This window comes from Cololabis saira, chromosome 1 (genome assembly GCF_033807715.1).
Source record: "Cololabis saira isolate AMF1-May2022 chromosome 1, fColSai1.1, whole genome shotgun sequence".
NCBI classification, from domain to species: Eukaryota; Metazoa; Chordata; class Actinopteri; order Beloniformes; family Belonidae; genus Cololabis; species Cololabis saira.
The window spans coordinates 37,938,247-37,966,042 of record NC_084587.1 but is presented as its reverse complement, the minus strand read 5'-3'; the positions used below and the strand labels follow the sequence as shown (position 1 = coordinate 37,966,042).

General features: G+C 41.4%; 2 protein-coding genes across 2 annotated transcripts; one reads left to right on the top strand and one right to left on the bottom strand.

The window, feature by feature from the left end:
• Positions 1 to 1,313: 1,313 nt before the first annotated feature.
• On the bottom strand, positions 1,314 to 10,159 carry LOC133444475 (uromodulin-like). Its single transcript, XM_061722293.1, has 9 exons — positions 10,024 to 10,159; positions 9,844 to 9,935; positions 8,877 to 9,653; positions 6,070 to 6,284; positions 5,662 to 5,813; positions 5,170 to 5,412; positions 4,921 to 5,080; positions 4,761 to 4,836; positions 1,314 to 4,661 (listed from the first exon to the last, which is right to left on the bottom strand). The coding sequence occupies exons 2-9, from the start codon at positions 9,905 to 9,907 to the stop codon at positions 4,651 to 4,653; spliced, it is 1,698 nt and encodes a 565-aa protein (XP_061578277.1). The 5' UTR covers positions 9,908 to 9,935; positions 10,024 to 10,159; the 3' UTR covers positions 1,314 to 4,650.
• A 10,136-nt stretch (positions 10,160 to 20,295) lies between these two features.
• On the top strand, positions 20,296 to 26,551 carry LOC133452824 (UPF0450 protein C17orf58 homolog). Its single transcript, XM_061732486.1, has 5 exons — positions 20,296 to 20,389; positions 21,503 to 22,150; positions 22,668 to 22,754; positions 23,929 to 24,120; positions 25,147 to 26,551. The coding sequence occupies exons 1-5, from the start codon at positions 20,317 to 20,319 to the stop codon at positions 25,332 to 25,334; spliced, it is 1,188 nt and encodes a 395-aa protein (XP_061588470.1). The 5' UTR covers positions 20,296 to 20,316; the 3' UTR covers positions 25,335 to 26,551.
• Positions 26,552 to 27,796: the final 1,245 nt, after the last annotated feature.

The window sequence follows — 27,796 nt, the reverse complement described above, 5'->3', positions numbered from 1 at the left end:
GAAAATAAATGTAGACTGCAATTTCACTGGCTTCAGTTCCCTTTTAAATGTGTTTATTTTCACTGTCCTCCATATTTAAAAGAACTCATGATTCCATAACTCTTCATACTCACTCAGACATATGAATTTTCCTTTTTTCTTTGTTCCAAGAATTTCAAAAGAGGTTGGTAAAAGATCATTTCATTTTAATGCTCCATCAGATTGGAATGGTCTTCCTCTATTTTTGCGTTCTATTACCTCTTTTCATTGTTTTAAGTTGTCATTATACTCTCATCTTAAAACAAATTGCCTATCTTTTTAATTTATTTTTGTATTTTTTGTCCTTTTTTTTCTATTTTTTTCTGTGTTATGTTATATTCATGTTATTGTTCCGGTTATTTGTCTATTTTGTAACTAGACTTATGTGGGTAGGGGTTGTGTGTGGGAGGGGGTGAGCAGGATGTCTGTGTTTGTTTTATGTCATGTATGTCTATACTGTAATGTGATGTATTGTAATGTTGTATGTTTTCTTGGGACCCCCTTGAAAATGAGATGGCACATCTCAAGGGGCTATCCTTTAATAAATTCAGAAAAATACCCAAAATGGGTTTTCAATTTTTTTAATTACATGTTTTTACATGTTTTGGAAAATGAAACAAAATTCCTACATAATAACGATTCTTCTTGGAGTCTTGGCAAGAGTCTTGATCTACTTTTAAAATCCCAAATTCTGTTCCAATAATTGCATTTTCAAATTTAAAAAGTGCCTTTAAGTCATTAACATGAAATGAAATGAGAAAGGGCATTTGAAGCCTTTATCTAGTAAGATAAGATAAGATACACCTTATTGTCCCACGTGTGGGAAATTCGGGTTGGGTTTTAACCCTCTGAGTGAGGTAAGAGGTTTATAAAGCAATAAACCAGCACATTCCAGAAATTGAAGCTTGTTTCTGGAAAACACAAATGTGTTCTTGCAGTTTTTCCTTTCCTCTTTGCTGTGCTTTACACCTATAATACATCCATGCTTTACCCTCTCTGCCCTGGATTTCTCTCAGTTTATCTTTGTTTGTGGAAGTGAATTTGGGTGTATTTGTACCGCCCCCTGCTGGTACCCACTGGTGGTTACAAGTATGGCTCGAATGGTATGGCACTACAAATGTTTGATAGAATTAAACAATACAAATATTTGCAAAATTATTACCAAGAAAATAAATACCCAAAAACGAGTTTTCAATTTTTTTTAATTACATGTTTGGGAAAATAAAACAAATTTCCTACATAATAACGATTGTTCTTGGAGTCTTTGCAAGAGACTTGGTCTACTTTTAAAATCCCCAATTCTGTTCCAATAATTGCATTTTCAAATTTGAAAAGTGCCTTTAAGTCATTAACATGAAATTAGATGAGAAAGAAGTGCCTTTATCTAGTGAAGCCTTTATCTAGTGAGGTAAGAGGTTTATAAACCAATAAATCAGCACAGTCCATAAATTGAAGCTTGTTGTTTTCTGGAAAATACAAATGTGTTCTTGCTGTTTTTCACTTCCTCTTTGTTGTGTAATACTTATCTGATCTAGATTTCTCTCTGGTGGTTCTCAGTAGTAGTTACAAGTACGGTTCAGTTCGAGTATAAACTACAAATGTTTAATACAAGGAAACACTGTTATTGTCTTGCTTTTCGTATCCTCTCTGAATCCCAGTGTAAATGTTCATACTGGCTGTGCTCTGTCTGGCTCCAGATCTGCTGCTTGTCACCCTCCTCAACTACCACATTCAGCAAAACAAAGAACTTTCAAATGACCTCTAAGTTGTAATAAATCATTGTTTCTGCTTCCTCATGAGGTAGCTCACTGTTGAGTGTTTGTTTAAGATTGTGATTTTAGATTTCTCAGATCTAAAGAAAATTTCCCTAGCGTGTGTAGACCTACGACAAAGGTTTGTCATAATGATTGAATGAAAAGCTGACCTACTCTGTAAACTTTGTATGTCTCACACTCATACTTCCTGAAGGTACACACTTGTCTTTCTCATAATTCAGCAACTTACATTTCTCTTTTCAATCCTGCTATTCGTTTCTCTCTTCGCAAAGTCAGCAGATCTTGGCTATAGACATGTCAAGAATGTTTTATATCCCTTGTATTTTATGCTGTTGTGGCCCGATACAGTTTTAAGGGCGCACGTGAGATTCTAATGACCAATACACCAGAGACAAACGGTTGTGAAAATACAAATTCTTATTTTATTTAATGTCTATAAAAACCAGGATTCTTGTTAAGAACAATAGAATATATAACACAATCACATCTCCGTATTTTGGGGCAGGGATGAGGGGATTCTCGCTAAAGACAGGGCTGAGGGCCACCAGCAGGGGGGGTTACCAGAGGAATGGATCAATGGTCCAAAGATTCACACCATGCAGACACACGTCACACTAACCGTAAATTAAAAGAAAGTGAATTAAATAAACCAAGAACTGCAAACGTAGGATAATATAAATCAAGAGGCACAGCAAACTAAGCATACGTGAAATTCACACACACGGAAAATAAAGCACCATCACCCAAGGATTGGCTTGCCACCCCGCCGTGGACGCTCAGCACCTGAAAAGCAAAGAAACCAAAATAAAGGGTATTAGGAGATGAACAATCAAGAACAAACATACAAAACCAAATGTAAACAGCACAAAAGTAATGGAAAGAAAAAGAAATTAACCAATGTAGTTACCAACCACACACGACGTCAACAAGCTCTCGAGCCCTAAACCAAATAACAAATATGAAAAAAAAAGAGAATAAACTCGGCCCAAAAACCTATTGGTTATCTGCAGTTATGGACCTCCTGCCAATAGGTTTAAAGCAGGGGCAACAAAAAGAACACAAAATTAACCCAAAAGAAGAATATCCCTCACACCACGCTCCAAACACGCACACACACGCGCGCAAACACACACACACACACACACACGCGCGCACACACGCGCACACACACGCTTGCTAAAACTTAGTATAAAAAGTCTTGAATGCTCGAGGGTCTTGCAGCCTCTTCACGTGAGCGGCCGCGTCAGTCCAGCCAGACCACGGCTCTGTGTTTTTCCCGTAGACAAGGACGCTGGCAAGAACGGCAGTGGGGGCTAAAACCAGCAACACCTAAGGACGTACAAAACACTTAATTGATGCCACAAATAACTGCAGCGAGATCGGGATTCATAAAGATAAAAAGACACATACCAGGCGATGTAAGGCTTCTTAATCATTCTAAAGCGGCTCGCTGCATTTCACGAGTCGCCTGCGCTGCAGACGCTCCCAGCGAGCCAATCATCCTCAGAAGGCGCAGCTGCGACCGACTGAAAGAACGCTGAACGACGGACGTGCTAGAAAAGTGATCAGGTGCAGGTCGGCAGTAAATTAGACAAAAGTAACCAAAGAGGGCCGTCACAGAATGCTGTAACCAGCCGACTACGTACCAGTTGCATGAATTCTTGCCACAAGATCCGCTTCTGACACGAGCCGGCCAAAGCCACAGATGGATGAGGAACGAGACAGGAACCGACTGGAACCCGCAGTGGGCGGGGGCGAAGAGTCGCGCTTTCTTTCCGGGTTCACCATCACTTCCCCTTAAATAGGCTGGCGACGCACGCCATTGGTCAAGGCTGCGCACTCACAAATAAGCACTTAAGTGCGTCTTACCACACTGTGATTGTTAAAATCAATCTGCTAAAGTTTGTGAAGCATTGTGCCAGTTGAAACCATAGACACACCCCCTGTTGTATTTGAAAGCCTCTTGCTGTAATATGGTCTTACAACATATAACTTTGTTAAGTATAAGCAGGAAACATATTTTGTGTTAAAGATGGTTGGAGGGGTTTAAGTGGGACATCTTAGTCCCACCCAACAATCCATCTTACCAGTCTTATATAGTGTTGACACTGAAACATCATCAATTATGCACATTCCTCTCCATGGACAACTTGGCATCTCTCATTAACCTAAAGTGCAGATTCCTGGGCTGTACCTGAAAGAGTAGCTGCAGGCGCTACAAAAACATACAAACTCCACCCAACAAGACACAACTCAGGATTAAAACCAGGAAGGTTTTTGTTGAGATAGTGCTGGCTATGTTGATTTCATTTGCTTAAAAATACTTATCGATCAGTTCCATTCGCTCTTTTGTTGTTGTTAATAACTTGTTACTCCCATTAAAATGATCTAAGTGGGTATAACTTTTCATCCCATCTTACTCTGTTGATGTAACGCAACATTTGAGTTGTCAGTTTGGTGATCATTCACCATGCACTGAGTTTTTCTTAATTTTTTCTAGAGTGATCATATATTAGTTTAATAACCTATAAATATTTATGGTGCAGACTTTAGCATAATTTGCTTGTTTATATAACATTTGTATCATACTGACAAATGAATACAGACAAGTAAGAAACTGTTGCTGTCTTTATATTTATTCTCTTAAAGGCGTAATGCAGTAAAATATACAAGTTAAGCAAATGCAGATCTACATAAAAAGACAACTAGCATCTGTTACAGGGTTGTTCAGACACCATCATACATTGTCATTCCAGCTTTTCGGATTTTTCTCCTTCTGATTAAAAACATATATAGAGGGAAAAAAACATCTAATTACTAGATTAGTTTAGAGGAGCATCTTTGCATGTGTTAATGGTCACTTCTTCCCTGAAAAAAAAAGAAAAGCACAAAAACATGATCACTGATATCTTAAATGTCACTTTGTTGAGCTGTTAACTTTGAAATAGGACTTAAATCCATGCTTACAGATTATTGGTCCGATGGTGACGGGGTGGACAGCAGCAGAGCTGGACACAGAGCGAGATGACCTGCTGCGACAAACCTGAGAGGCGAGAGAAGGTGGAGGAAACATGAAAAAGTGTCTCAGCTGTAAACTTTAAAGTGTGAAGGGAAGTGTGTAACTCACTGGGTCACAGTCGGAGCTTCTCTGGTCGCACAAGCTGAGGCTGCAGTGAAGATATATGTCTCGGTATTCATCCTGGTGGAGAAACAACAGAGCAGAGAAACGAGCCTGGAGGGATGAGCCACTTTCCACCACTGACACCTGCTGGTGATCAATGGGACACCTGTGGGGAAGGAGGGATGAGAACATCCAGGTCATTACACATCCTTGTATCACACAAAGTCACCACAGAGAGTCAGGAAGTACACATACTTCTTCTGGATGAGGGGGTACTGCATGGGATCTTCTGGGTTTGATGAGTGAGAGGCGAAGCAGTCCTCCAGAACAGCTACAAAGCTGGGGTCGATCTCATCTACAGAGATGCCAACATACAACGGTGAACCCACTGGGAGGACGACGAGGCCTGCTGGATATGTCTCAGCGTAGTTGGAGTCCCGGAACAGGGACATGGCGGCACTGGCTTTTTTACCTGAGCCCGAAATACCCCTCTCCCACCTGCCAACAAAATATGCTATATTATTATTATAATCTTTATTAATTTCAGAAAGTTTCGGGAAATGTATTGGCTAATATGAAAAACAATCCAGAAACAGTTGCAGCCGAACGCTGCAGGGGAAAGTGCATGACCTCAGCAGGTGGCCATGCATAGACGACGTCATGAAAAATAAATCACAGTCAGCTGGACAGCTGTAATATTGATGTCATTTTAGTTTCTTCTGATGTGTTTGATAAAGCACTACTTACTCTAGGGTTGGTCTTATAGCCACATTCAGGCTGGCGTCTGTGTGCAGGGGATAGGAGCAGGAGAAGAAAAATCTCTCAGGGGGAGCAAAGGATTTGCTGTTTGCATGATAGAGGAATAAACTGTTGGCGTAGGTGGCATGTGTGTCGTTGCTCTGAAAGACAAGTGATCAAATCTTTAGTCACTTCAAAGATTAGGATAAGCTTGACAGAGAGTTCAGTAGTTGTTTCCAGGAAAGTTTTTAGGATAATGAATACTTCGTCTCTATTGGTCCTTTCTGACCAGGCCTCATTGGTGGAAGAAGGTGAGTCATTTTAGATCATGTCTAAAACATTCATGCAGTAATTATGTTTTTTTGTTCCTCTTTTAAGTAAATAAATAACTGGCAATAATAAGAAAAAAATGATTACTCTCATGATGTTTCCACAGACACCCGTCTGGGCCTCCACTTCATACCACACAACATCGCCATGGACTCTGACCCGGGAACAGTTGCGGTTAGCCAGGTGGCCAGAGAGTGGGTCTAAACCAGAAAACGCCAGGCTGCTCACAAACAGTCCTACTTGGAGTTTATTTCGGCCACAAACAAGCTGCATGGGAGGCTCAATGAAATCTGCTGAGAAATCTGTTGAGAAAGAATAACAGTACACACACAAACAATCAAAAGTATGCACTCATCAACTTCTACCCACCCTGACAGAAGCCTCAATTTCTCTCTTATTAAAGAAAGACAAAGATCCGTTGTTGTGTGGCAGTTACAGACCCATATCCTTACTGAATGTGGATTTTAAAATAATGGCTAAGGTCCTTGCCACCCACATCCAGAGAGTATTGCCTGCTCTTATTCATCCAGACCAATCTGGTTTTATCCCTGGTAGACATTCTTTCTTTAACACCAGACGGTTATTCGACATTATTTACACCCCCACCGCGGACTCTCCCGAAATCGTTCTTTCTTTAGATGCCGAAAAGGCATTCGACCGGGTGGAGTGGAGGTACATGTTCTATGCTCGCAACAGGTTTGGTTTCAGCGCTAATTTTATTTCCTGGATTCAGTTACTCTACACATCCCCGGTTGCTTCAGTCAATATCAATGGAATCCGCTCCAACTCGTTTCCGCTCTCGCGAGGTAACAGACAGGGCTGTCCTTTATCCCCTTCTCTGTTTGTGCTCGCCGTGGAGCCGTTGGCTATCTGGGTCCGTAATGAGGGTCGTTTTGACGGTATCATGCGCCAAGGGTTAACTCACAAGTTGTCGTTGTACACGGACGACCTCCTGCTATATATCTCGGACCCCCCGAATTCCCGTCCTGTAATTTTGAACATATTAGAGGTATTTAAGAAAATCTCCGGTTATAAACTCAATCTTCATAAAAGTGAATATTTTCCAGTTAACGATCTGGCTAATGCTCTTCCTCAAAATATTTTTCCCTTTAGGAAAGCCTCGGAAGGGTTCAAATATTTGGGTATCTTTGTGAGTAAATCCTTTACAGAACTAGCTGCCAAGAACTTTGATCCCTCAGTTGAGCGCTGCAAAGAAGACTTAGTCAGGTGGTCCTCCCTGCCTTTCTCTTTAATGGGACGTGCTAACCTGATCAAGATGATTACTCTACCGCGATTTTTATATCTCTTTCAGCAAATTCCGATTTTCTTACGCAACTCATTTTTTCTCTCTCTTGATAAAATAATTAATTCATTTCTATGGTGTGATAAAAAGGCTTGTATTAGGAAGGAGATTCTCCAACTCCCCAAGGCAGAGGGTGGCCTGGCGCTGCCAAGCTTCCGTCATTATTACTGGGCGTGTAATATTAATAAACTCCTCTTTTGGAACTCCAAAATTGCACAAGCTGGCTTACCCCAATGGGCTCAAATGGAGATATCCTCATCCAGGCACTCACTGTGCTCAGTGGTTTGTGCACAATTACCTCTGCCGCTCAAGGTCTCCATTAACCCGATTGTGACTAACACCTTAAAAATCTGGAGCCAATTCAGAAAGCACTTTTTGTTTACATGTACCATCAGGTCTGGCTCCTATTTACCGCAATCATTGTTTGATTTTCCCTCAATTTTCTGATCTGGCTGCTAAATTCACTCTCCCAAACTCCCATCGGTTTCGTTATTTTCAGGTTAGACATTTTGTTCAGAATCAATACCCGCAATTCCCTAGTCAGCCCCCAAACTCTAGTTTAGATCCGTTTCTATCTCTGAAGACAGACTCTAAGAGGTTGATTTCTATCATTTATAGAAACATTTTTGCGGTTAATCCAACCAGACTGGACTCACTTCGAACTGTGTGGAGTCAGGACTTTGGGACTGACATCACTGATGATCAGTGGGATCATATGTTAGATCTGGTACACACATCTTCTATATGTGCAAGACACTGTCTACTTCAATGCAAAATCCTACACAGGAGCCACTACACCAATGCAAGATTAGCGAAGATTTACCCAGATAGGGCTGACTCATCTAACAGATGTAAATTATCACCGGCAGATTACATGCATATGTTTTGGTCATGTCCGAAATTGTCTTTATTTTGGTTGGAGTTGTTTGATACGCTGGGGAGGGTTTTGGGTAGCACAATTGACCCCGACCCCCTCACTGCCCTCTTTGGAGTACCACGACACACTGGGATGCCTAACACTGCAAAACGAGTTATAGCCTTCACAACTTTACTCGCTAGAAGGCTCATCCTCCTCAAATGGACACATACGCTTCCGCCCACACACAATAGATGGATACATGAAATCCTATACTGCATTAAGCTGGAGAAGATTAGGTTCTCCCGTCGGGGTTCCTTGGAAGCCTTTAACAAAACTTGGCAACCTTTTGTTGACCACATTCACTCACTCAGCATTGATGAAGAACCTGAGGACTAACTAGAAAAGCTGTGAGCAGAATAAACCCCCCCACCCACCCCCCCTCCCCCTTCCCCGAGTGAATGAGTGTGTTTGTATATGTGTATTATTGTCCTATTCTTTTTTTGTTGTTTTATTATTCTTTTTGTTTGTTTATATATCTTGTACACTGTCCTTATTTGAGTTACGTGATAATGTAAACCTTGATACTTGCTTCATTGTTACTGTCATTTATGTGTTGAAAAATGAAAAATTCAATAAACAGAGTTGGAAAAAAAAAAAAAAAAAAAAGTATGCACTCATAAACTATTGACTCCGAGAGCAAGAAGTGTAAAAATATTTGAAACGGTACAATACCTGCACAATATGCAAGGCTGCATGTGGATGGCTGCACCAGTTTGTAGACATAGTAGTTTGCATAACAGAGTTTAACATGAATGATGTGAGAAGCAAAATAGCAGCAAGAGCCACTCCAGGAGCTGCAAACGGTGCGAGTCACAATTGTATTAGACAACATGGGGTGAGGCTCTGTTATCCACATGGAAGCAGCGGTTCCACATCTGTTTTCACCTGTACATGTCTCTGGAATTTGAGCACTGGTTTGTCCCAGAAACAGGCGATACCAGCCCTGCCAGTCAACATGTTGATCACATTTTCCACCAGCTGTGTTATTTATTGAACGCCAGTCATCGTGCAGTGCGGTGTAGTGGTCACAAGGGTCAGCACACTGGAGATTATTCCCACCATTCTTGATGCAGTCCATGCCTGAAGGACAAACTGTGTTTCCACATTGGAAATGGACGGACTGAGAAGAAGGTCCTGATCTGCTACCCGAGAGCTGCAGGCATTCAAAGGAGCCTGGTGTGTTGGAGCAAGTATAAGGTGGTGAGCAGGGTGGATCTGGGAGGGAGCACTCATCAATGTCCACACAGCCACTGCTTGGTGACCAATTGTAGCCTTGGCGACAGCAAGAAGAGTTGCTGCAGAGTTTTGTATTGTAGCAGGTAAGACCATCGCCTACAAAGCCGTCTTTACAGACACACGAGATATTGCTTTGGAGAGCGTCGCCTCTCTCTCTTGAGGCCAAACAGAGGGCTTCATGATGACACGAATCACAGCTGGAAACAAACACTCCTGCAAAAAAGGACACAGATTTATGAAACATGCTAGATTTGACCTGCTATCGTATGCATGTGATGTCACATTGACTGTACCATCTGCCTAAAGAGTATTCATGTTCAGATATTTTGTCAGTATGCATTTTCTTAAATCTGTCACCTGTCTCCATCTCAAACCAAAGATGACCAAATAACAGCTGGTTTACCTGAAGTCTCTCCAGTTAAAATGTGCAAAAGTATGATAAAAAATACACCACCAGGAACTCCCATTGTAGACCACAAATATAGCACCAACTTCCTGTGAAAAACAAAGGAGATGTGTTAAAAACTGATGCTGTCTTTTATGGTACAAAACTGTTATTTTGATGATTAACTCTAGTACATACCCTGAAGAGACCGTGTAAGAAACCAGTAGCTGATGAAAAAGCTAAAGGAGGAAATGTCCCAATGAGTGAGAGCATCGTAATTTATAGGTTTGTTTTTGAGTCCAAAGGACATTTCATGGTGAACTTTGGTGAAATACATAAATCAATCAATCAATCAATCAAACTTTATTGTCACATCATATTACTCAGTAACATGGGTAAAAAACTTGTTTGTGCAGGCTCATCATCATTTGCAGTTAAAAGATAGACATACAAACAAAGTGCATAGTGCATGAATAAAAGCATAAAAACAGTATGTGGAATAAGAGGATAGATCTTGGGCTTCTGTGTATGATATAAAAATCTTCAGTTCAGTCTTTCACAAGAAGTAGGTCTTGTTCAGTAATCTATTTGCTGACAGATAAAAACTGTTCAGGAATCTGGTGGTGCTGCTTTTTATGCACCGGTACCGTTTGCCCGGCCGTGGGTGCAGCAGTGGCTGGAACAGGCTATGGCTGGGGGGATGGATGTCCCGGATAATGTTGTGGGCCTTAGCCACACAACGTCTCTCATGAAGTTCCTGGAGAGGTGGAAGCTCCCCTCCTACGATACGCTGTGCTGTTCGCACCACCTTCTGCAGTGCTTTCTTTTCTGCAGCGGTGCAGTTTCCAAAACAGGCCGTGGTGCCGCTCATCAGGACGCTCTCGATGGGGCTTGTATAGAAAGCCCTGAGGATGCGGGGGCTCACTTTGAAATTCCTTTGTTGGGCCTTTTTCACCACTTTTGTGGTGTGTGTAGCCCACTTCAGGTCCCTCGATATGTAGATTCCGAGGAACTTGAAGTCTTTGACCTGCTCCACAGCAGCCCCATTTATGATAACAGGTGCGTACTCTCTCTCTGATCTCCTGAAGTCCACGATCAGCTCCTTGGTCTTGCTGACGTTTAAAGCCAGGCTGTCTCGACACCACTGTGTCAGTGACCCGACCTCTGCCCTGTAGGCCGACTCGTCATCGTCATCAATCAAGCCTATGACTGTCGTGTCATCCGCATATTTAATTATGACGTTGGAGCTGTGCGTGTCTGTATAAATAGGTCACCAACACTACTGATACTGATATCAACTGTTACTTATTAATCAAATAATATGACTTGAATGGAATGGCTGACCTTTCTCCTCTTCTGATTTAGATCTCTTGTCTTAAAACACTCCATGGAGACGGAATGGTGGAGTCCAAACCTTCTCTCCTCAGGCTGATGAGGGTCAGTGTCTGCTTTGGACTATTAAAAAATCTATTTAGGTAGTGTCATGACTTAAAAAAAAAAATGTTTTTTTGCATTTTTTTAATTGATCACTGCTCTTTGAATAAAGTCCACTCACATCTGATTGTACCAACATCAATCAATCAATCAATCAATCAATCAATCAATCAATCAATCAATCAATCAATCAATCAATCAATCAATCAATCAATCAATCAATCAATCAATCAAACTTTATTTATAAAGCACTTTTCATACATATATGTTTCACTAGGTGCTTTACATGTTTAAAAATTGTAAAATTTAAAAAGTTAAAACAGGGCCCAAACCCCCCCCCACCCTTCACACAAACCCCACTCCCCCACATACACAAAAAAAAGAAGATGAGCACAGAGGGACCAGAGATGAAACACCATCTTACGGAACCATCTGCATCGGGAGGGGGACGCTAACCCAGCCATCCCACCCGTCAACAGGGGTCGATTCCACCCCAGGAGGGGCGAAGATGCACATCAACTCAACATACTTCCATTAGAAGACAGAAAAAACACAGAATATAATTACCAAAAGAATCAGAATAAAAAAAAGTTATGATTTTCAGTTCATTCAAATTTTATATTTAACTGTATATCACAAAGACTTTGTATTGAATGTTTAAAACTGAAATATTAATGAATATCATGGTCATTTTGAATTTAACCCAAACAAGGTACAGCAATAATAACTCTGAAACCCTGTTGCTTTCTCTTTTTTTTTATATATATATAATAAATGTTATCAGTGGATGTATCCCAGGCTTCTTAATTGCAAACCAGAAGATTAGATTTTGTAATGAACCCAGAATAGCACTGTTTGGCCTTGATCACAGACCCATGAAACCCTTCTTATCTTTACTTCTGAAAGACTCTTTCTTATATCCAATCATCTACGCAAGGCAAGTTTATTTGTATAGCACAATTCAACACAAGGTAATTCAAAGTGCTTTATATCAACATTAAAAGGCGCAAGACACAATTAAACAGTAAAGAACAAATAAAATGAAATAAAATTATAAGAAAAGAGGTAAAATAATAAAAAAGAACAAGTTATTAAAAAAATAAGGGCAGTAGAGTACAGCAGGTAAGCATTTAATTTAAGAGTACACTTCAGTAAACAGTAATGTTTTTATCCTGATTTAAAGGATCTACAGTTGGAGCAGACCTCAGGTCTACAGGAAGTTTGTTCCACCGTTGAGGAGCAGAATAACAGAACGCTGCCTCACCTTGCTTGGTTCTGGTTCTGGAACCACAACAAACCAGATCCAGATGAACCTCAGGGGTCTGGGAGATTCATAGGAACTAACTGATCAACCATGTATTTTGGTCCAAGACCATTCAGGTCTTTGTAGAGCAGCAGTAAGATTTTAAACTCTGTCCTTTGACTCACTGGAAGCCAGTGTAGTGATTTCATGACCGGTGTGATATGGTCCAGTTTCCTTGTATTATGGAGGGAGGGAACTCTGCCCAGTGGCTGGAAAAGAGCAATAATATTGCCATTTAATAAACCAGGGAAGAATCCTAATAATCCTAGTAACTATAGACCCATAGCCTTGACGTCTCACTTATGTAAATGGATGGAGAAGATAATTGTTATGAGGCTGTCATATGTTCTGGAACAGAGAGGGCTATTTAACAATTCTCAGAGTGGATTTAGGAAAGGACGATCCACAATGGATGCTCTAGTTAGAGTTAGTAATGAAGTAGAAAAGACAATGAAAATGAAAGAGTTAATGATAATTGTATATTTTGATATAGAAAAAGCATATGATTCCATGTGGAGGGATGGGTTGCTTATCAAACTAAGTAGAATGGGTATTGGAGGGAGATTATATAACTGGGTTATGGACTTCTTAACAGGCAGGAAATTTAATGTCAAGGTTGGAACAGAAGTTTCTAAAGATTATAAAATTGAAAATGGTATTCCCCAGGGAAGTGCAATCAGCCCTGTTCTGTTTAATGTAATGATCAATGATATTTTTACAAAGTTAGATGGATGCATCGAATCAGCGCTATACGCAGATGATGGGGCCATATGGATGAGGGGAAAAAATGTGTCACATGTCTTCAGGAATATCAGGAAAGCAATAGAAAAAGTGGAAAAGTGGTCGTATGAATGGGGGTTCAAAATGTCAACCAGCAAGTCATGTTACATGATCTTTACAAACAAGCGTAAGATAGACATTGAGAAGCTAACACTTTATGATCAGCCGATGGAGAGGGTGAATGAGTTCAAGTACCTGGGCCTATATCTAGACCACAAATATACATGGAAAGCACACATTGAACATTTGGCAACAAAGTGCAAAAAGGTTATTAATTTACTACGGGCTGTAGCAGGCTGTGACTGGAGGGCAGATAAAAAATGATTAATTGACATATACAGGGCAGTTATGAGGTCAACAATAGATTATGGCAGTATAGTTTACGGAGCAGCAGCTAAAACTTCATTACAAAAAGTAGACAGACTGCAGTATAGAGCACTGAGAATTTGCATAGGAGCCATTAGGTCAACACCCATAAACGCAATATTAATAGAAGCAGGAGAGACACCACTGGATTTAAGAAGGGATAAACTGGCACTTACATACTGGATAAGATTAAAAGGGAGTGGGGAAGAAAACCTTACAACGAGGACAATAAAGGACTGTTGGGAATACTCTAAATTCCAGAGACATGGGTTTGGGTGGTCAAGGGATGAAAGGTTGAGAAGATATGCAATGGAGACATTAAAATTCACTAAATACACACATATGAGTAACATACCTTCTTGGCTATTCCCAGAAGCAAAAGTAGACATGAGCATACTGGAACGGAAAAAAGAATGGAGAATGAACGAAGTAGGAGGTAAAGCGAGTATTTACTTGAGAAATAGTTACTACAACTACCTGGAAATATACACAGATGGGTCAAAAAATCTAAAGGATTGTGTGGGAATAGGTGTATATATCCCTGAGTTTGATGTGAATATCTCTAAAAGATTATCCAACCAACTATCAGTATACACAGCAGAAATGGTGGCAGTCTACATTGGGTTACAGTGGGTGGAAGAGGTTAGTCCTGATAAGGTGGTGGTATGCACAGACTCAATAGCGGTATTAGAAAGTATAAAATCAACAACAACGTGCAGAGAAGATTTACTCATCGATATTTCTCACAGTTTATTAAGATTACACAGATGTGGCATAGATGTTCAGTTCTGTTGGGTACCAGCACATGAGGGAGTAACAGGGAACGAGGGTGCTGATAAACTAGCAAAAATGGCTCTACAAAAGGAAATAACAACACCAGTTCCACTAGGAAAAGGAGAAGGTAAAGCAATAATTAAAAAGAAAGGAATGGAAATATGGCAGAAAAGGTGGGAGGAAGATCAGAAAGGACAGGGATATCACAAAATACAAAAGACTATAATAACAAAGAATTATACTGAAAGGAACAGAAGGGAGGAAACGGTCATAACAAGACTCAGACTGGACCACACAGGACTAAATGGCACCTTGCATGTAATGGGAAAAGGGGATAGTGATAAATGTGAGAACTGTGGAATAAAAGAAAACGGTGAACATATCCTAATGCACTGTAACAGGTATAAAATAGAAAGCGAGCAGCTACAGGAAAAAGTCAGAGAGGCAGGACGTGAGTGGAGTTTGAGGGGGATACTCGGAACAGAGGGAAAGGGGTTGAAATCACCAGAAAGGCACTAATTCATTTCCTAAAAAACACTAGGCTGATAAACAGAATTTAAACCGGGCTAAATGACATAATTTCACACACTCTTGTACAGTAGGTGGCGGTATGCACCTGAAAGTTGCTTGCGATCCGCCAATAAACTGAGAGAAGAAGAAGAAGAAGAAGTTTCATGGTATTTGTAACTACATCCATGATTTGTAAGGACTCTGGCGGCAGCGTTCTGGATCAGCTGCAGCTGCCTGATTGATTTCTTGTTAAGGCCTGTAAAGATGCCATTGCAATAATCCAACCACTATATGGATGTTTTATTCCAATGATTATTGGTTGTGTTAGGATTTCATGAAAATTGTTAAAAGCTCAAAGCATTTTCCAACACTGGTGGGCTTTCTCTTTATATTCAAAGTAACGTTGTATGCAGTAAGACACAGAGCCACCTCCTGGTGTTACTGGTAGACTGGAAGTTGAGTACAATATACATACCATTGTTGAGAGGAGACATTGGGGGAGAAACAGATGTTTAGCATTGGGGGGGTTTATCTGCCACCTGGGGTGGCACCCCAGGTGAGAGAAATAACAAAGGAGATAGAAGTGACACCTTTTGGGGGTCTTTTCCCATCCCCTCAACCAATGAAAATCATTTGCAAAGAACATCCTCCTTTTCAGTATAAAATCAACTAGACTCATGAAAACGGAGTGCATTTCTCTCCGACTCACGCGGTCTGACAGAGGTGTACCCCGGCCGGAGACAAATGTACCTCCGGCCGGAAAAACCTTGTGCTTGACAAGATTAAAAGTTGTTAACCTGTGATTTTATTCCACTAGTCTTTCTTGATTCACCAGACAAAAGAACACGTAATATCTTTCAGTTGTTATGAGTTTAACTCCCCATACCACCTTAAAATGTTGCTATATGGTTCACCTGTGTTTTCGCCTTGATGAGTGATTGTTTTCACCTGTGCTCATTACCACACCTGTGGTTATTTATACGGGTTCCTTTCCTCTGTATTGCTTTTGCCCTGATGAAGGCCAGATAGGCCGAAACATGTTGGCAGCCCTCTTCTAATAAAGGCTTTTTTATCTTTTTATCCACCTCGTCTCGAGTGCCTGGATCTTTAGCTTCTATTTTTCCATACTGAAAATGAATGCATGAATACGTTTTTCCGTGTCTTGTTTAGACAGAAACCCCTTAATTCTAGCAATGTTTTTCAGGTGGCAATAGGCAGATTTAGTGGTAAACTTTAGATGGCTGTTGAAGTTCAGGTCCGAGTCAGTAATTACACCAAGATTTCTGGCTTGATTTGTAGCTGTCAATGACATGGAGCCAAGGTGAGCGCTGATCTTTTCCCTTTCATTTTTAGGGCCAAAAATGATCACCTCTGTCTTTTCTGCATTTAGCTGGAGAAACTTCTGGCAAATCCACTCATTGATTTGATGAATACAGTTACTCAATGAGAGTAGGGGACTGTAGCCATGTGGTGACACTGAAATATAGAGTTGTGTATCATCGGCATAACGTAACATATAGATGTTGAATAGAAGCGGTCCGAGAATGGACCCTTGAGGAACCCCACATGTGATCTTGGTTCTCTTAGACTAATGGTTTCCAGTTGACACAAAAAAGGCCCTATTTTGCAAGTAAGATTTTAACCATTGAAGCACAGTGCCGGTAAGTCCCACCCACTTTTCCAATCTGCTGAGTAGTATTATGATCAACTGTGTCAAATGCAGCACTGAGATCCAGTAATACCATAACAGAGGATATGCATGCATCATTGTTCAGATGAATATCATTTAAAACTATGATGAAAATGTAAGAAGACACTTTCATAATCATTGCAGGGTCCATAGCTGCCCTAAACAGCAGGCCCCGCTGATCTGTCTGTCTGCTTTTGTGCTGTCATTTAAGTTGTCTTTGTTGTTATGTATGTCATTTATTCATTGTTGGTGTTGTTGAAATGTACTGTCAGTGAAGATAAATCTCCAAAATCAAATCTTATTAATTGGGAAATAAGATTAAGCCACATTACTAAATTGTTAGGTAACTTAGATAATAAATATATAAATCAATTATCTATTTAAGTATTTTCTTATTGAAAATTGTATTGAGCTTTTCATAAAAGGAATTATATAAATCAATAATAATTATAATATTAATTTTCCTCATTCATTTACTCATATCTGGTTGTTGGCAACACTGGAGTTGTTTCTATCATACCTGAGTGGGGGAAAAACATTGGTCCAGTGGGACCCCAGTCCTTCTTCTGCTTGTGTGTGGAGTGATTTATCACAGAGATCAAAGACACTTGAGGAGAATAAAATGCACAAGCAGGACTGGGGCCAACTATGAAAAGCTAACAGAACCAGACCAAAGACAGCAGAAGAGAGGGTAAAAGTGAGTAGAGTAGAGGGGAGGGGGATGAAAATGACCAGGGACATTTGGGACTGTGATCGGCATGATGCAACATCCTCCGAGACTAATGAAACATGACCCGCTCAGCAGCTGCAAGGATATTCTGAGCACAGCAGTAAACACATAAATTCACAGAAATTGAGAATGAATTAAGGAAACAAAAGAGACAGAGAGAAGAAAAAATGTCCAGAGACCCATGCAGATGAGAAGGAGCTGTCCGTCTTTGACCCTGGATGTCCAATTTCTCCCTGGTACAAATGAGAGTAGTCGTGCTCTTAGGGCAGTGATGACCACAAGGACCTCAACAGAAAACTGCACTAACAAAGATGTAAATCACAAAGCATTCTCCCTTTGGCCCTCTTACAGTATACCGTATTTATTCCATCAGGTAAACACAGACAAAACAAGATCAATTAGTGGCCAACAGTGGGCCTTAAATGTAAGTAATAGAGGGCGTGTTATGCAGACCTGCAGGAGTGCCCCGCTTCCAAACCTGTACTGGGGGAGGAAGATTGGTGGGGGAGGATGTGACATGAGACAACAGGGCTCAAACCTCAGCTGGTCCTTCAGGAACTTGAGAGCTAGGAGATAAAACAAAACGACCAGCATGCATCAGTGACACACTCATCATGTGCAACCTGTTTTCTTTATGTAACAGCAACCAAAACCCAGGGCTCACTTGGAGTCAGATATGTTACCTGAGCGGGCCAGGAGGGTGCACGGACGACAGAGAAGCATTTGAAAAATCACTGCAATTATCACCAGGTCCATCACTTCAATCCACCACTCATTTCTTTAGTTGAAAATGTTATTGAATGTGTGCAGATTCTCAGTCTGGTGCTCTTTTTCGCGTATGCAGTCCCAGAGAGCATAGCTCCGCACACATCTGGACCTATCGACCCACTTCTTTCCCCTCACCATCTCACTATCAACACAATTGTTCATAGACGACTTCTTTTCTTCTTCTTTTGCTTGTTTGCTGTTGTCTTGTTTTTGCTGTTTTGCTGGATGCCCAACAGCCAACACAGATTTGACGGCTCGATCCCAGCGGGTCGGCTCGACCAGAACACTAACTTGTGTCATCTGGATCTGCCTGCAGGACAGCTGGCTGGATGGGGAGGCTACGTCCATGCTGCTGCTGGTGATGGGTCTCCTGGGTGGAGGAATAACGCCCCCTATTGGATATTTAACATGAAGGGGGAAAAGTAACCACTTCTTCGGTCCACTTTTACCCTACATTAAAACAGCATTTAAATAGTTATGCATTCGCAGCAGACTGAATTAATCAGATACACATAAGGATTAACATTCAGACATCAGGCTCTTTGATGTATTCTGTACTTTTTTATTTTCTCACTCTATATCTTTATCGATGTTGGCTTTGTAAAGGAGTAGCCAGGTCCCTGTCCTGTCTTCAATCCCCACAGGTTGGGCACCCCTTTGCAATGACCCCCCCCCCCTTCCTCCCCAGTGTGACACTGGGGGAAAAAAAGTTATCAAATAATATTTGTTCTGTTGGATCAAACTAAAGCAAAGTTCAGTTCCAACCATTAACATGAGAAAGACAAGAATTATAATATCAATAATAAAGTCAGCAAACGCTAAATGCATTGGAGGAGTCGCGCTGTTTTACACGGATGACACATGGGACCTACTTGATCAGATACACTCCTCAATGTGTTTGCCACATTCATTTTTACAGTTTAACGTGTGTACTATAAAACCAAATTAGTTTGAATATAGCCCAGATGTCAAGCCTAAAATGTGATGGTGCACCTGCCACAGTCCTCCACTTGTACTGGACGTGTCCTCTTTGAACGGTTGGGCGTCAGTTTTTCATACAATTTCAGAATCCCTTCACCACCAAATTGAACCAAACCCCCTGACTGCAATCTTTACCGTTGCTCCTCAGATTTGCATCTACCAGAAGTTAAACTCAATGTTGTGGCACTTTCTTCTCTACTGTTTCAACGATCCATTTCACTTAAATTAAAAGGTTCTGTTTCACCCTTCTTCTCACACCGGCTTAGAGACCTGATACCCTGCATGAATCTAGAGATCAGATACACTATTTGGGGCCCGGAGAATAAACTTGACAGAATCCAGCACTCCTTTTGCATTTTTTCCGCATTTTTTGAGAAACCTACAATACTTATTTTAAAGTAACACCCCCCCCCTTATTTATCTATTTTAGTTGTTTTTTTATTCATTCATTTACTTATACTCACGTTGTTACCCATTTGTATTGTTTAGTTTCTATATCTGCCATACGTTGTTAACTGTTTATCATATAAAATGTGTTTACCAACAACTTTGTCCTAAAGTCAACTGTGCTGTTGGCCCACGCTGGAGGGACCCGTCCAAAACCTGGACATGTTTTTCCTTTCTTTTCACTAGAAAAGACCTTTGAAAGAAGGAAAAGATTTACAAGATTTTCAGTTCACTGTAACTTGACATCACCATGCATGTCTTTCTCTCACCACCAGGGGGCAGGCGCCAGCTTTAAAATGCAGTAGGCTATAATAAAAATAAATACATACAATTTAGGGGAAAAACTTATTAGAACTTCCACTGTTACTGACATTTTTTCAGTTACTTTTAAAAATATATAATTGAAGAAAGAAATCAGATGCTGATGATTTTTAATCATGAGGTTTCACCTGACTACGCACAGGTTATCTTTTAATAAAATGTTACCTCTTACAGCTGATGAAATCCGCAGGAAGCTTTCTGTACATTGTTTCTGTATTTAGAGATCATGTCCAAATAAAATGAGTGCAGTGTTAGAGTAGTTATTTCTATCTCGGGACGTCCCACCACCTTTTTCCCACCCCGACCCCTCCCTAAAGTGTGCTATAAAACCCCAGCACTCCCAGCCGTGCAGCAGTAGCAGTGTGGTCCAGCCCTCGAGCATCCAGGATGACAGGAATTAATCTGATCCTTTTGTTTCTGCTGTTTCCTCTCTACATCACTGAGGAGCGGGTGGCTAATGGTGAGTACTGTTGTCTTACTACAAGTAGGGTTGGTGATATTCCTGGATATTTTCCCCTGTGAAGGCTTATCATTAACTGTTGAAAAGTGGGGTATTTGCAACTTTTAATTTAGTTACTCATAACACATCTGTTATGCTGTTTGTCATAAAATAGATTTTTTTTTCTGCGGGAAAAAAACATGCCAAAATATTGAAATATATTTTAACAAAAGGTACTTAGGCTATTTTTTTTAATAATTTTAAAAATAAATGTTATGACTTGATTTTGAAAAGGCTTACACTTCTTCCTACTTAAGTTTACACTTCTTCCTACTCCTTTTTTGCTCATGTAAATTAAGTTATCAAGTGCTAAAGGATGAAATTCTTTGTTTTGTTGTTTTGTTTTCTTAAACTTCTCTTGGAGTGTTGTTTTTTACATGTACAAAAATAAAATAAATAAAATAAAATAAAAAAATACACTGAATAACAACCAAATATTAAATACATTTTGTATATATCTTTTGGAACGTCTCAAACATATGAATATTGATAGTTCAATAAAAGCAGCCTATCAATTCAATGAGTTCTCTCTTCAAACTTGTAAAATTCAGGCGCTCCCCCAACTTGACTAGTAGCCATGGCAACGCTGAGAATAAAATACTCTTAATAGTCGGTTCAAATCCTGAAGTTTTCCTATAAAGGTTATCAAGTACTTATATTATCTGATGTTTCTAAATTTAATCCATAAAGAAGTAGTCGACGAGTTGCGTGAAGGAAGTCAGAATGAAGACAACTCAGCGGACAAAAAAATTATACATTTATAAAATTATATATATATATAAATTATATAAATTATATAATTATATAATTATTTTATATATATATATATATATATATATACATATATACAATTCTCAACATGTTTTAAACTCCCGTTTAACATTTGCATACAAGTGCATGTAAAGACGTATCCTGCTGGAGCTGCGACGTGTGCAGTTGCACCGCAGCTGTTTTTGCAGTCGCCTGCATTGAAAGGTGAAGCAGCGGGTCTGCACCTGCGTGTCGGTGTCTAATGTACCGGTAGGTGTCCTAGGCTCCTGCCCCAGATCACCTGACTGTGTGTTTCCCATGCAGAGCTGTACACCCTTGTGGAGAAAGGTCAGGGCAGCTTCGCCGACCCCGGGCCCGGCAACCACAGTAGGATGCTGCTTAAAGAGCCGGCCCTGCCCATCAACGAGCTCCTGGAGAAAAACAGCAAGGCCAGTGAGTCCAAATACAACCTCCACCCTCTCCCCTCTGCTGTGTGGCCCAAGCACAGCGACCTGGCCCCCGCCCCTCGCCACCACGGCTCCCACAACAAGAGCAAAAAGGGCCCCAAGAGTGACCGTTTGATAGAACACAACAGCGAGAAAATCAGGGCCGACGTCATGGGTTTGCTCCCCAAAACCCAGCTGACGGGAGCATCAGGTGGAGCCGGCAACCACACGGCTCAGAAAAACAGCCAGGACACCCAGGCCCACGCCAGCCCGCCGCAGCAGGGCGAGGGAGAGGGACACCCCAACTCCAGACCCAGGGCTCCGGCACACTCACAGCCCCAGCAAGCAGCCGCCTCCCGCAGGGACCCCCAAAACCGCCGGCAGGACCCGGAGGAGAACAGGCCGGGGAAGTCCAGCCTCTACCAGTCCGGGGTCGGGGCAGCCACCTGGAACAACAGCCGCCCGCCGCTGCTGCTCAACCGCCGCTCCTCCAGCCTGCTGTACCAGTTTGACATCCTGAGGCGAGGTACGGGAGCCCTTCTTCCTGATCCCCAACTCTTCCCTCTGCATTATTACTGACTCCTCCACATAGTTTATGACAAGATCTTTGCATGCACCTTCCTTTAGGGGATTTACTTCAAGATTATTAAACTCATGTAAAGCTTCCGCCAACTGGAAACTGCTGTTGTTGATGTTTAGTATCATAGTATTTTGTGGGTAGTAAACTGTGGTTTCTAACCTTTAAGTAATAACAGTCACACATTAGCAAGTCGGATACAATATTTTTGCATCATTTTCAGAATTGAAAAAAAGATGAATCAGTATTTGTTTGTCTCACAAATGTCTGCACGCTGAATTAAGCCTGCATCCATTTTACAAAAAGAGACAAACTAATATATTCCCCCCTACGTTGATGATTATCATCCATTGCCAATAATTATAAACACTTCATTAGAATCTCTCAGGATGCTGGAAACCTCTCTGGAATTAAAGGAAGGACTTTCTTTGCTCATCCTGTGCTTCTCTCGTCCTCTTCTCTGCAGAGTCTGACTTCACACATGACGCCTTTTGCACGAGCGAGTGTCGGAAGGAGAAGGATGAGAGGGAATATTACTGCTACAGTGAGTTTGGTAAGTAACACAGACGCAGACTTTGTCAGAGGTGCAAACACAGATGAAACTAAGGAGAAACTGAAAAGGTCTTTTATCAGCTGACCTTCATTCAGTTTTGCTGTTTTACAATGAATGTAGTTCTGTACATCAATTACCACTTTTGAGCATTTAAAACTCACCTCTTTGGATACAAATATAATAAATAGTAGAAACAAACAGTAAATAGTTTTAATAGTTTTTTCTTTTTGATTAAACTACTTCAGAGTGACGCTTCATTCTCAACTAAACATGAAGCAGACAGACTTAAACATGACGCCAGCACATCATCTTAGCTTTCAGAAATAAATGTAAATGGATCAATATTAACCCACGCGAGCACAGATAATACACATAGAAGGGTCCCTGCAAGGATTCGGACTAGGAACCTTCTAGCTGTAAAGCAACAGTGCCAACCACCAAACCACTGATTCTCCACATGTGTCGTAGGTGTAAAATTGACAACATGCTTCTGAGAAACTAAGTGAGTGAGAAGCCTGTGAAGGTTCGGTGCTGATTGTGAAAGATCTGTAGCCGTCTGAAGAGCTGTCGCCTGGCGTTGAGCAGTCTGGAGCAGCTGCTCAAAATCCTGCATTACTACGTGCAGGAAAACTAGTAGAGCGCTTTGGGAAAATCAAGGAAGGAATCAAAACTGAAGAAGAAAAGAAAGGATGATTAGTTCCTGAAAAGACAAAAATGCATGACTAATGTTGCTTAGTGATGATGTTGTATGAAGGAAAGTGGAGCTCCTTGCACATGTAACCCATCAGTCTGTTTACAGGCAGAAAAGCTAGGGACATTCATTTTTGGTTAAAAATCAATTAGTGTTTAGTTACTTTTTCTGGCACATGAGGCACCCAGTGTATTAAAGGAACACGAAATAACGAAACCAAAGGATTTTTATTGAAGTAGGGGGACAGGAAATGGGTATAGAGAGAGAGAGAGGAAGACACGCAGGAAAGAGTGACAGGCCGGGACTCAAAGCTGCGCTGCCTGCACGAGGGCAAGAGCCTCTGATGAGAACTGGAGGTCCTCTCCCACTAGAGAATGACTGTATTTCCCCAAAATGTGACAAAATGTTCCTGGAACGCGTCTCAAATGATATTGTTCCAGTATTGCTGACATGTGATCATGGTTTCTGTGTCCTCTGAACCAGCGGTTAATGGGATCGTCCACGACATTGACGTACTTCCTAAAGGAATTCGACTCATTACGCTGATGGTCAGCAGTGACGGTTTCTACAAAATGAGTCGTCTGTACGTGACGCCTGACAGCTTCTTCTTCAAGGTCCGCCTCCTGGTCCTGGATACGTACAAGTGCAGCAAGCCCTGCCCTGATATCAAACTCGGTGAGTGTCTTAGTGTTGCTCCAACATTTGGTAAAACGCAAGGGATCTTCTTCCAAACTAGTTTAGAAATTGTTTTGGGTTAGTGGAGGAATAAAACAAGAAATTGTCTTAACCTTTGTCTGTTGTTAGGGTCGCCACCGACCCGTTCTTAGGTTTTAAATTCATAAAACCACCACAAAAATGCGTTTATTGCATGAAGGCTTTTTGACTTTGTCAGGAACCTCTATTTCAACAAAATAATATAAAAAAAAATGTTTTCACTAAATTATAAAATGCTCTGGTTGAAATTGTTACCTTTTACTTTTTTTTCCATTTCCTTGAAGTAAATTTATACGGGTCGAAATTTACCCATAACACCATAGATGTTACTATAGTTAATAATATAAAAATGAAAAAATAAATGAAATTTATTTAAGATATGTGTTCTAATACCTCTCAGCCAGGTAACACAACAACCTTTTATTTATTCATATGATTCTCTTGAGGTTCATTTTACCAGTTTTTAAAATTGAAATCAAGAGCTATTCTGACAAAAAAAGGCCCAGAGGCCCACACCAAAAATATTAAAACCAATATTTTCATGGATAAGGAAGCCTAACTATGTAACCAAGAGATGAGAAACAAATTGGATGATGGATAATTGCTTTTAGTGTATTTTAGAGATGATTTAAAACACGGGTCAAAACCGACCCGTTAACATCGGAGATGGTAACAGAAAGCTAACACCAGACAAAGGTTAATTCTTTTGGAGCGTTGTTATGCAAGATAGATTTAATCTGCTAATTTAGCTTCTCTGGTGCAGGTACATGGTGCAGAAAAGTGTCATTTAACAGATTCATTATTCATATCCTGGTAAATGCACGGACGCATCAGCAGAGAAATGTACAGCACGTTCACATTCAGTTTTGTGGAATCTGGGAATTCCACTTTTCTGAAATCAGCATATTTAGTGTAAACATAAAAAATGCTCAGGATTGCACTTTCCCCCCCCTATTAGCTTCATCATCCTCTCTGTTTGTTTCCAAGGAACGAGATATATCATAATGGGTCATATCTACCACCGGAGGCGGCACCTTCCCAGCGACCTCCTGAGCCTGCTGGGTGGAAAACTAAAGCCTGGAGACGGCCTCCTGCGGAGCAACAACTACATCAAGAGGTTCAACAAACGGAGACACCAGAAAGCGTTGGAGGCTACCCGCTCAAAGTGCAGGTGAACCAGAGACGGTCAGCCTCTGCTGCAGGGGAAGAGACGTTGCAAGCGACATCACCCGATCTTGATCAGCCTCTCAGCGTTGCCACAGAAACGGAGGATGTGCTGGTGATGACGTGGGGATTCTCTTACGTGGACTGCTGTCATGTATCATGATACTGGCTCACCTTTTGTCTGTTTCCAACTGAACTGAAGTGGGGCCTCTTTGATACGAGCAGCTTCAACTGAATGAGTTTTTAATGATGTATTTGCAGCATTTGTCAGGCTCCCATTAAGGGTTTATCCTCCAAACACATCAGGACCTCATTCATTCATGGCTGGTTCATGAAGTCCCTGAGTTTCACTTCTGAAGGGGAATTTTACCGTAATATCTCATCTTTCCATTAAACCTGAAGTTAGCTCACAGGTTAAGAGTATTTAATCCACTTTCTGTTAATTTGTTAGACTTATTGTCTTGATTCTGAAAACGATCTCATTAACGATCTTGCATTTACGGTTGCCTCTCCAACAATTTGACAAATTTTGAAAGCATGTTGTGGTCATCTGAATATCGAATCACAATTAACGCGTGATAAGAAAAAGATTTGATGCAAAAGGATCCAAAATTGCATTCTGTTTTAGTTTTTGCTACCTTGGACCTTTTCTGGAATAGCCACAGTTTCTAGTGAATTTCATATACTGCTTGTCAGGTTTTTGATTTTTTATTATTTGCAAGTGATGTTTCCAAAATGACAAGAACTTAAAACGTTGTATATTGCACTGAAATTTGGTGCAAGATATCACTGCGGTCGATATTAGTTAGCAGGAAATGCACTATTAATGAAGGGAACTGAGGGGCCTGAGGAATACTTATAAATACTTACAAATCACAAGCCCCTTTCACACAGCCAGTTCGAGGCGGGAACGTTGCGCCTTTAAGTCGCTGTTCTGTGTGAAAGTCACGGAGGCGGAATGGTGGGGCCAAGTGGCCCCACCAATAAGCCGGCAGCGGAGGTAGTCACAGAGCCGAAACGGGGTCTGTGTGAATGACACAGCCGGCATGCCGGCATGCCACTAGACGCTGACGCTGTCGTCACGCCTCTGATTGCGGAACGCCGGCATGCTGTGTGAATTTACAGACGGGAGCGGCGTTATGCCGGCGTTGTATGGTTCTGTGTGAACCAACAAAGGCGGCGTATTGGCAGGACTTCTTTACACCAATATTGCGGAATCTCTGTGTGAAAGGGGCTACAGTGAAAAGGGAAGAGGAGGGGAAAGTTGGGGAGATAGCAGAAAGACTTTGCTGGTCATGAGAGCGGCTTATTTTTCTAACTTTAATTATGTGTCCATGATGAAATGGGCGCCTGACATCTAAAATGAGGGGGCCCTTTCTAAATGAAGAGGAGGTGTGGTTTTGTTGGGACCAAGCCATTAATTTAATCGCAGGAATCTGATCCTCTCCACACCTGGACACAAAGAAATGCCTCCGTCACAGCTCCCTTTTTGGGACGGTTCTTGGTGGTTTCTTGCTCACACACAAAGTCTGTGGGGAAGCCAAAACTCACAACAGCTATTTGAAATATGTAGGCAGGTTCAGGGAAAAGGGGAGGTGGGGGGGCAAAGTGGAGGATGAATGGAGGAGGTTATGCAAAATAGTGGAGAGAACTGAAGCAGTGGAGGGGGGTGTGTTTCTACAGGAACGGCTTCATGTAAAAGCTTGATTGTTGCAGCACCCCATGCTTCCTATGAGATGGAAAAGATTTGCACTGAACTCTTGCATTGCTTTACTATGCATGATCTCAATAAAAACATGTCTGTTTTGTACTCATACGAGCAATCTATTTATCTTTAAACCCAACCCTTCACTCACGCAGTCACACTGACTGATCCTCGCCACCGTTCCCAGGGGACTGCAGGAGAAGAACTTCAGAGTTAATCACTGTAGTTTGGACTTTAACAACTAAATTCTCAGCCTGGCCTCCAGGCAGGCTGTGCTGAGTCTCTTCTCCACCCCCCTCCCTCTGCACGTCTGTCAGCTCTGGTCAGTTCCCAGGCTCGATGAAGCCTCTATCTGGGATCAGCGCTGGAGGGAACAGATGCATGCGGGCAGGAAACAGGAGACCGCTCCACATTGCGGCTACTATCGCAGCAGGAGGACATTCCTCCTCACAGAGGTGGGAATATCTTGGAGTTGCTTCCTGTGTGAAAAGCTACCGAACGGCTGCGGGCTCGCGGTCATCTGCGGTGCTCTCAGCGTCAGTGTCAATCTCTGGATCCATTTAGTGGTTTAAGTGGCGAGTTAAAGACGTGGAGGCTGGGGAGAGGGGAGTGAAACATCAAAGCTGGAGGTGGCTGGAGCTGTCACTCTGGTTATTTGATCAGAGGAATAGTTGTGGGTGTGTAGGGGTCACGACCCGGCCTCTCAGCACTCTCCCATCACCTTTACCTACAGATAAGTTAACATGAAGGTTCAAATTTCACTCCTTT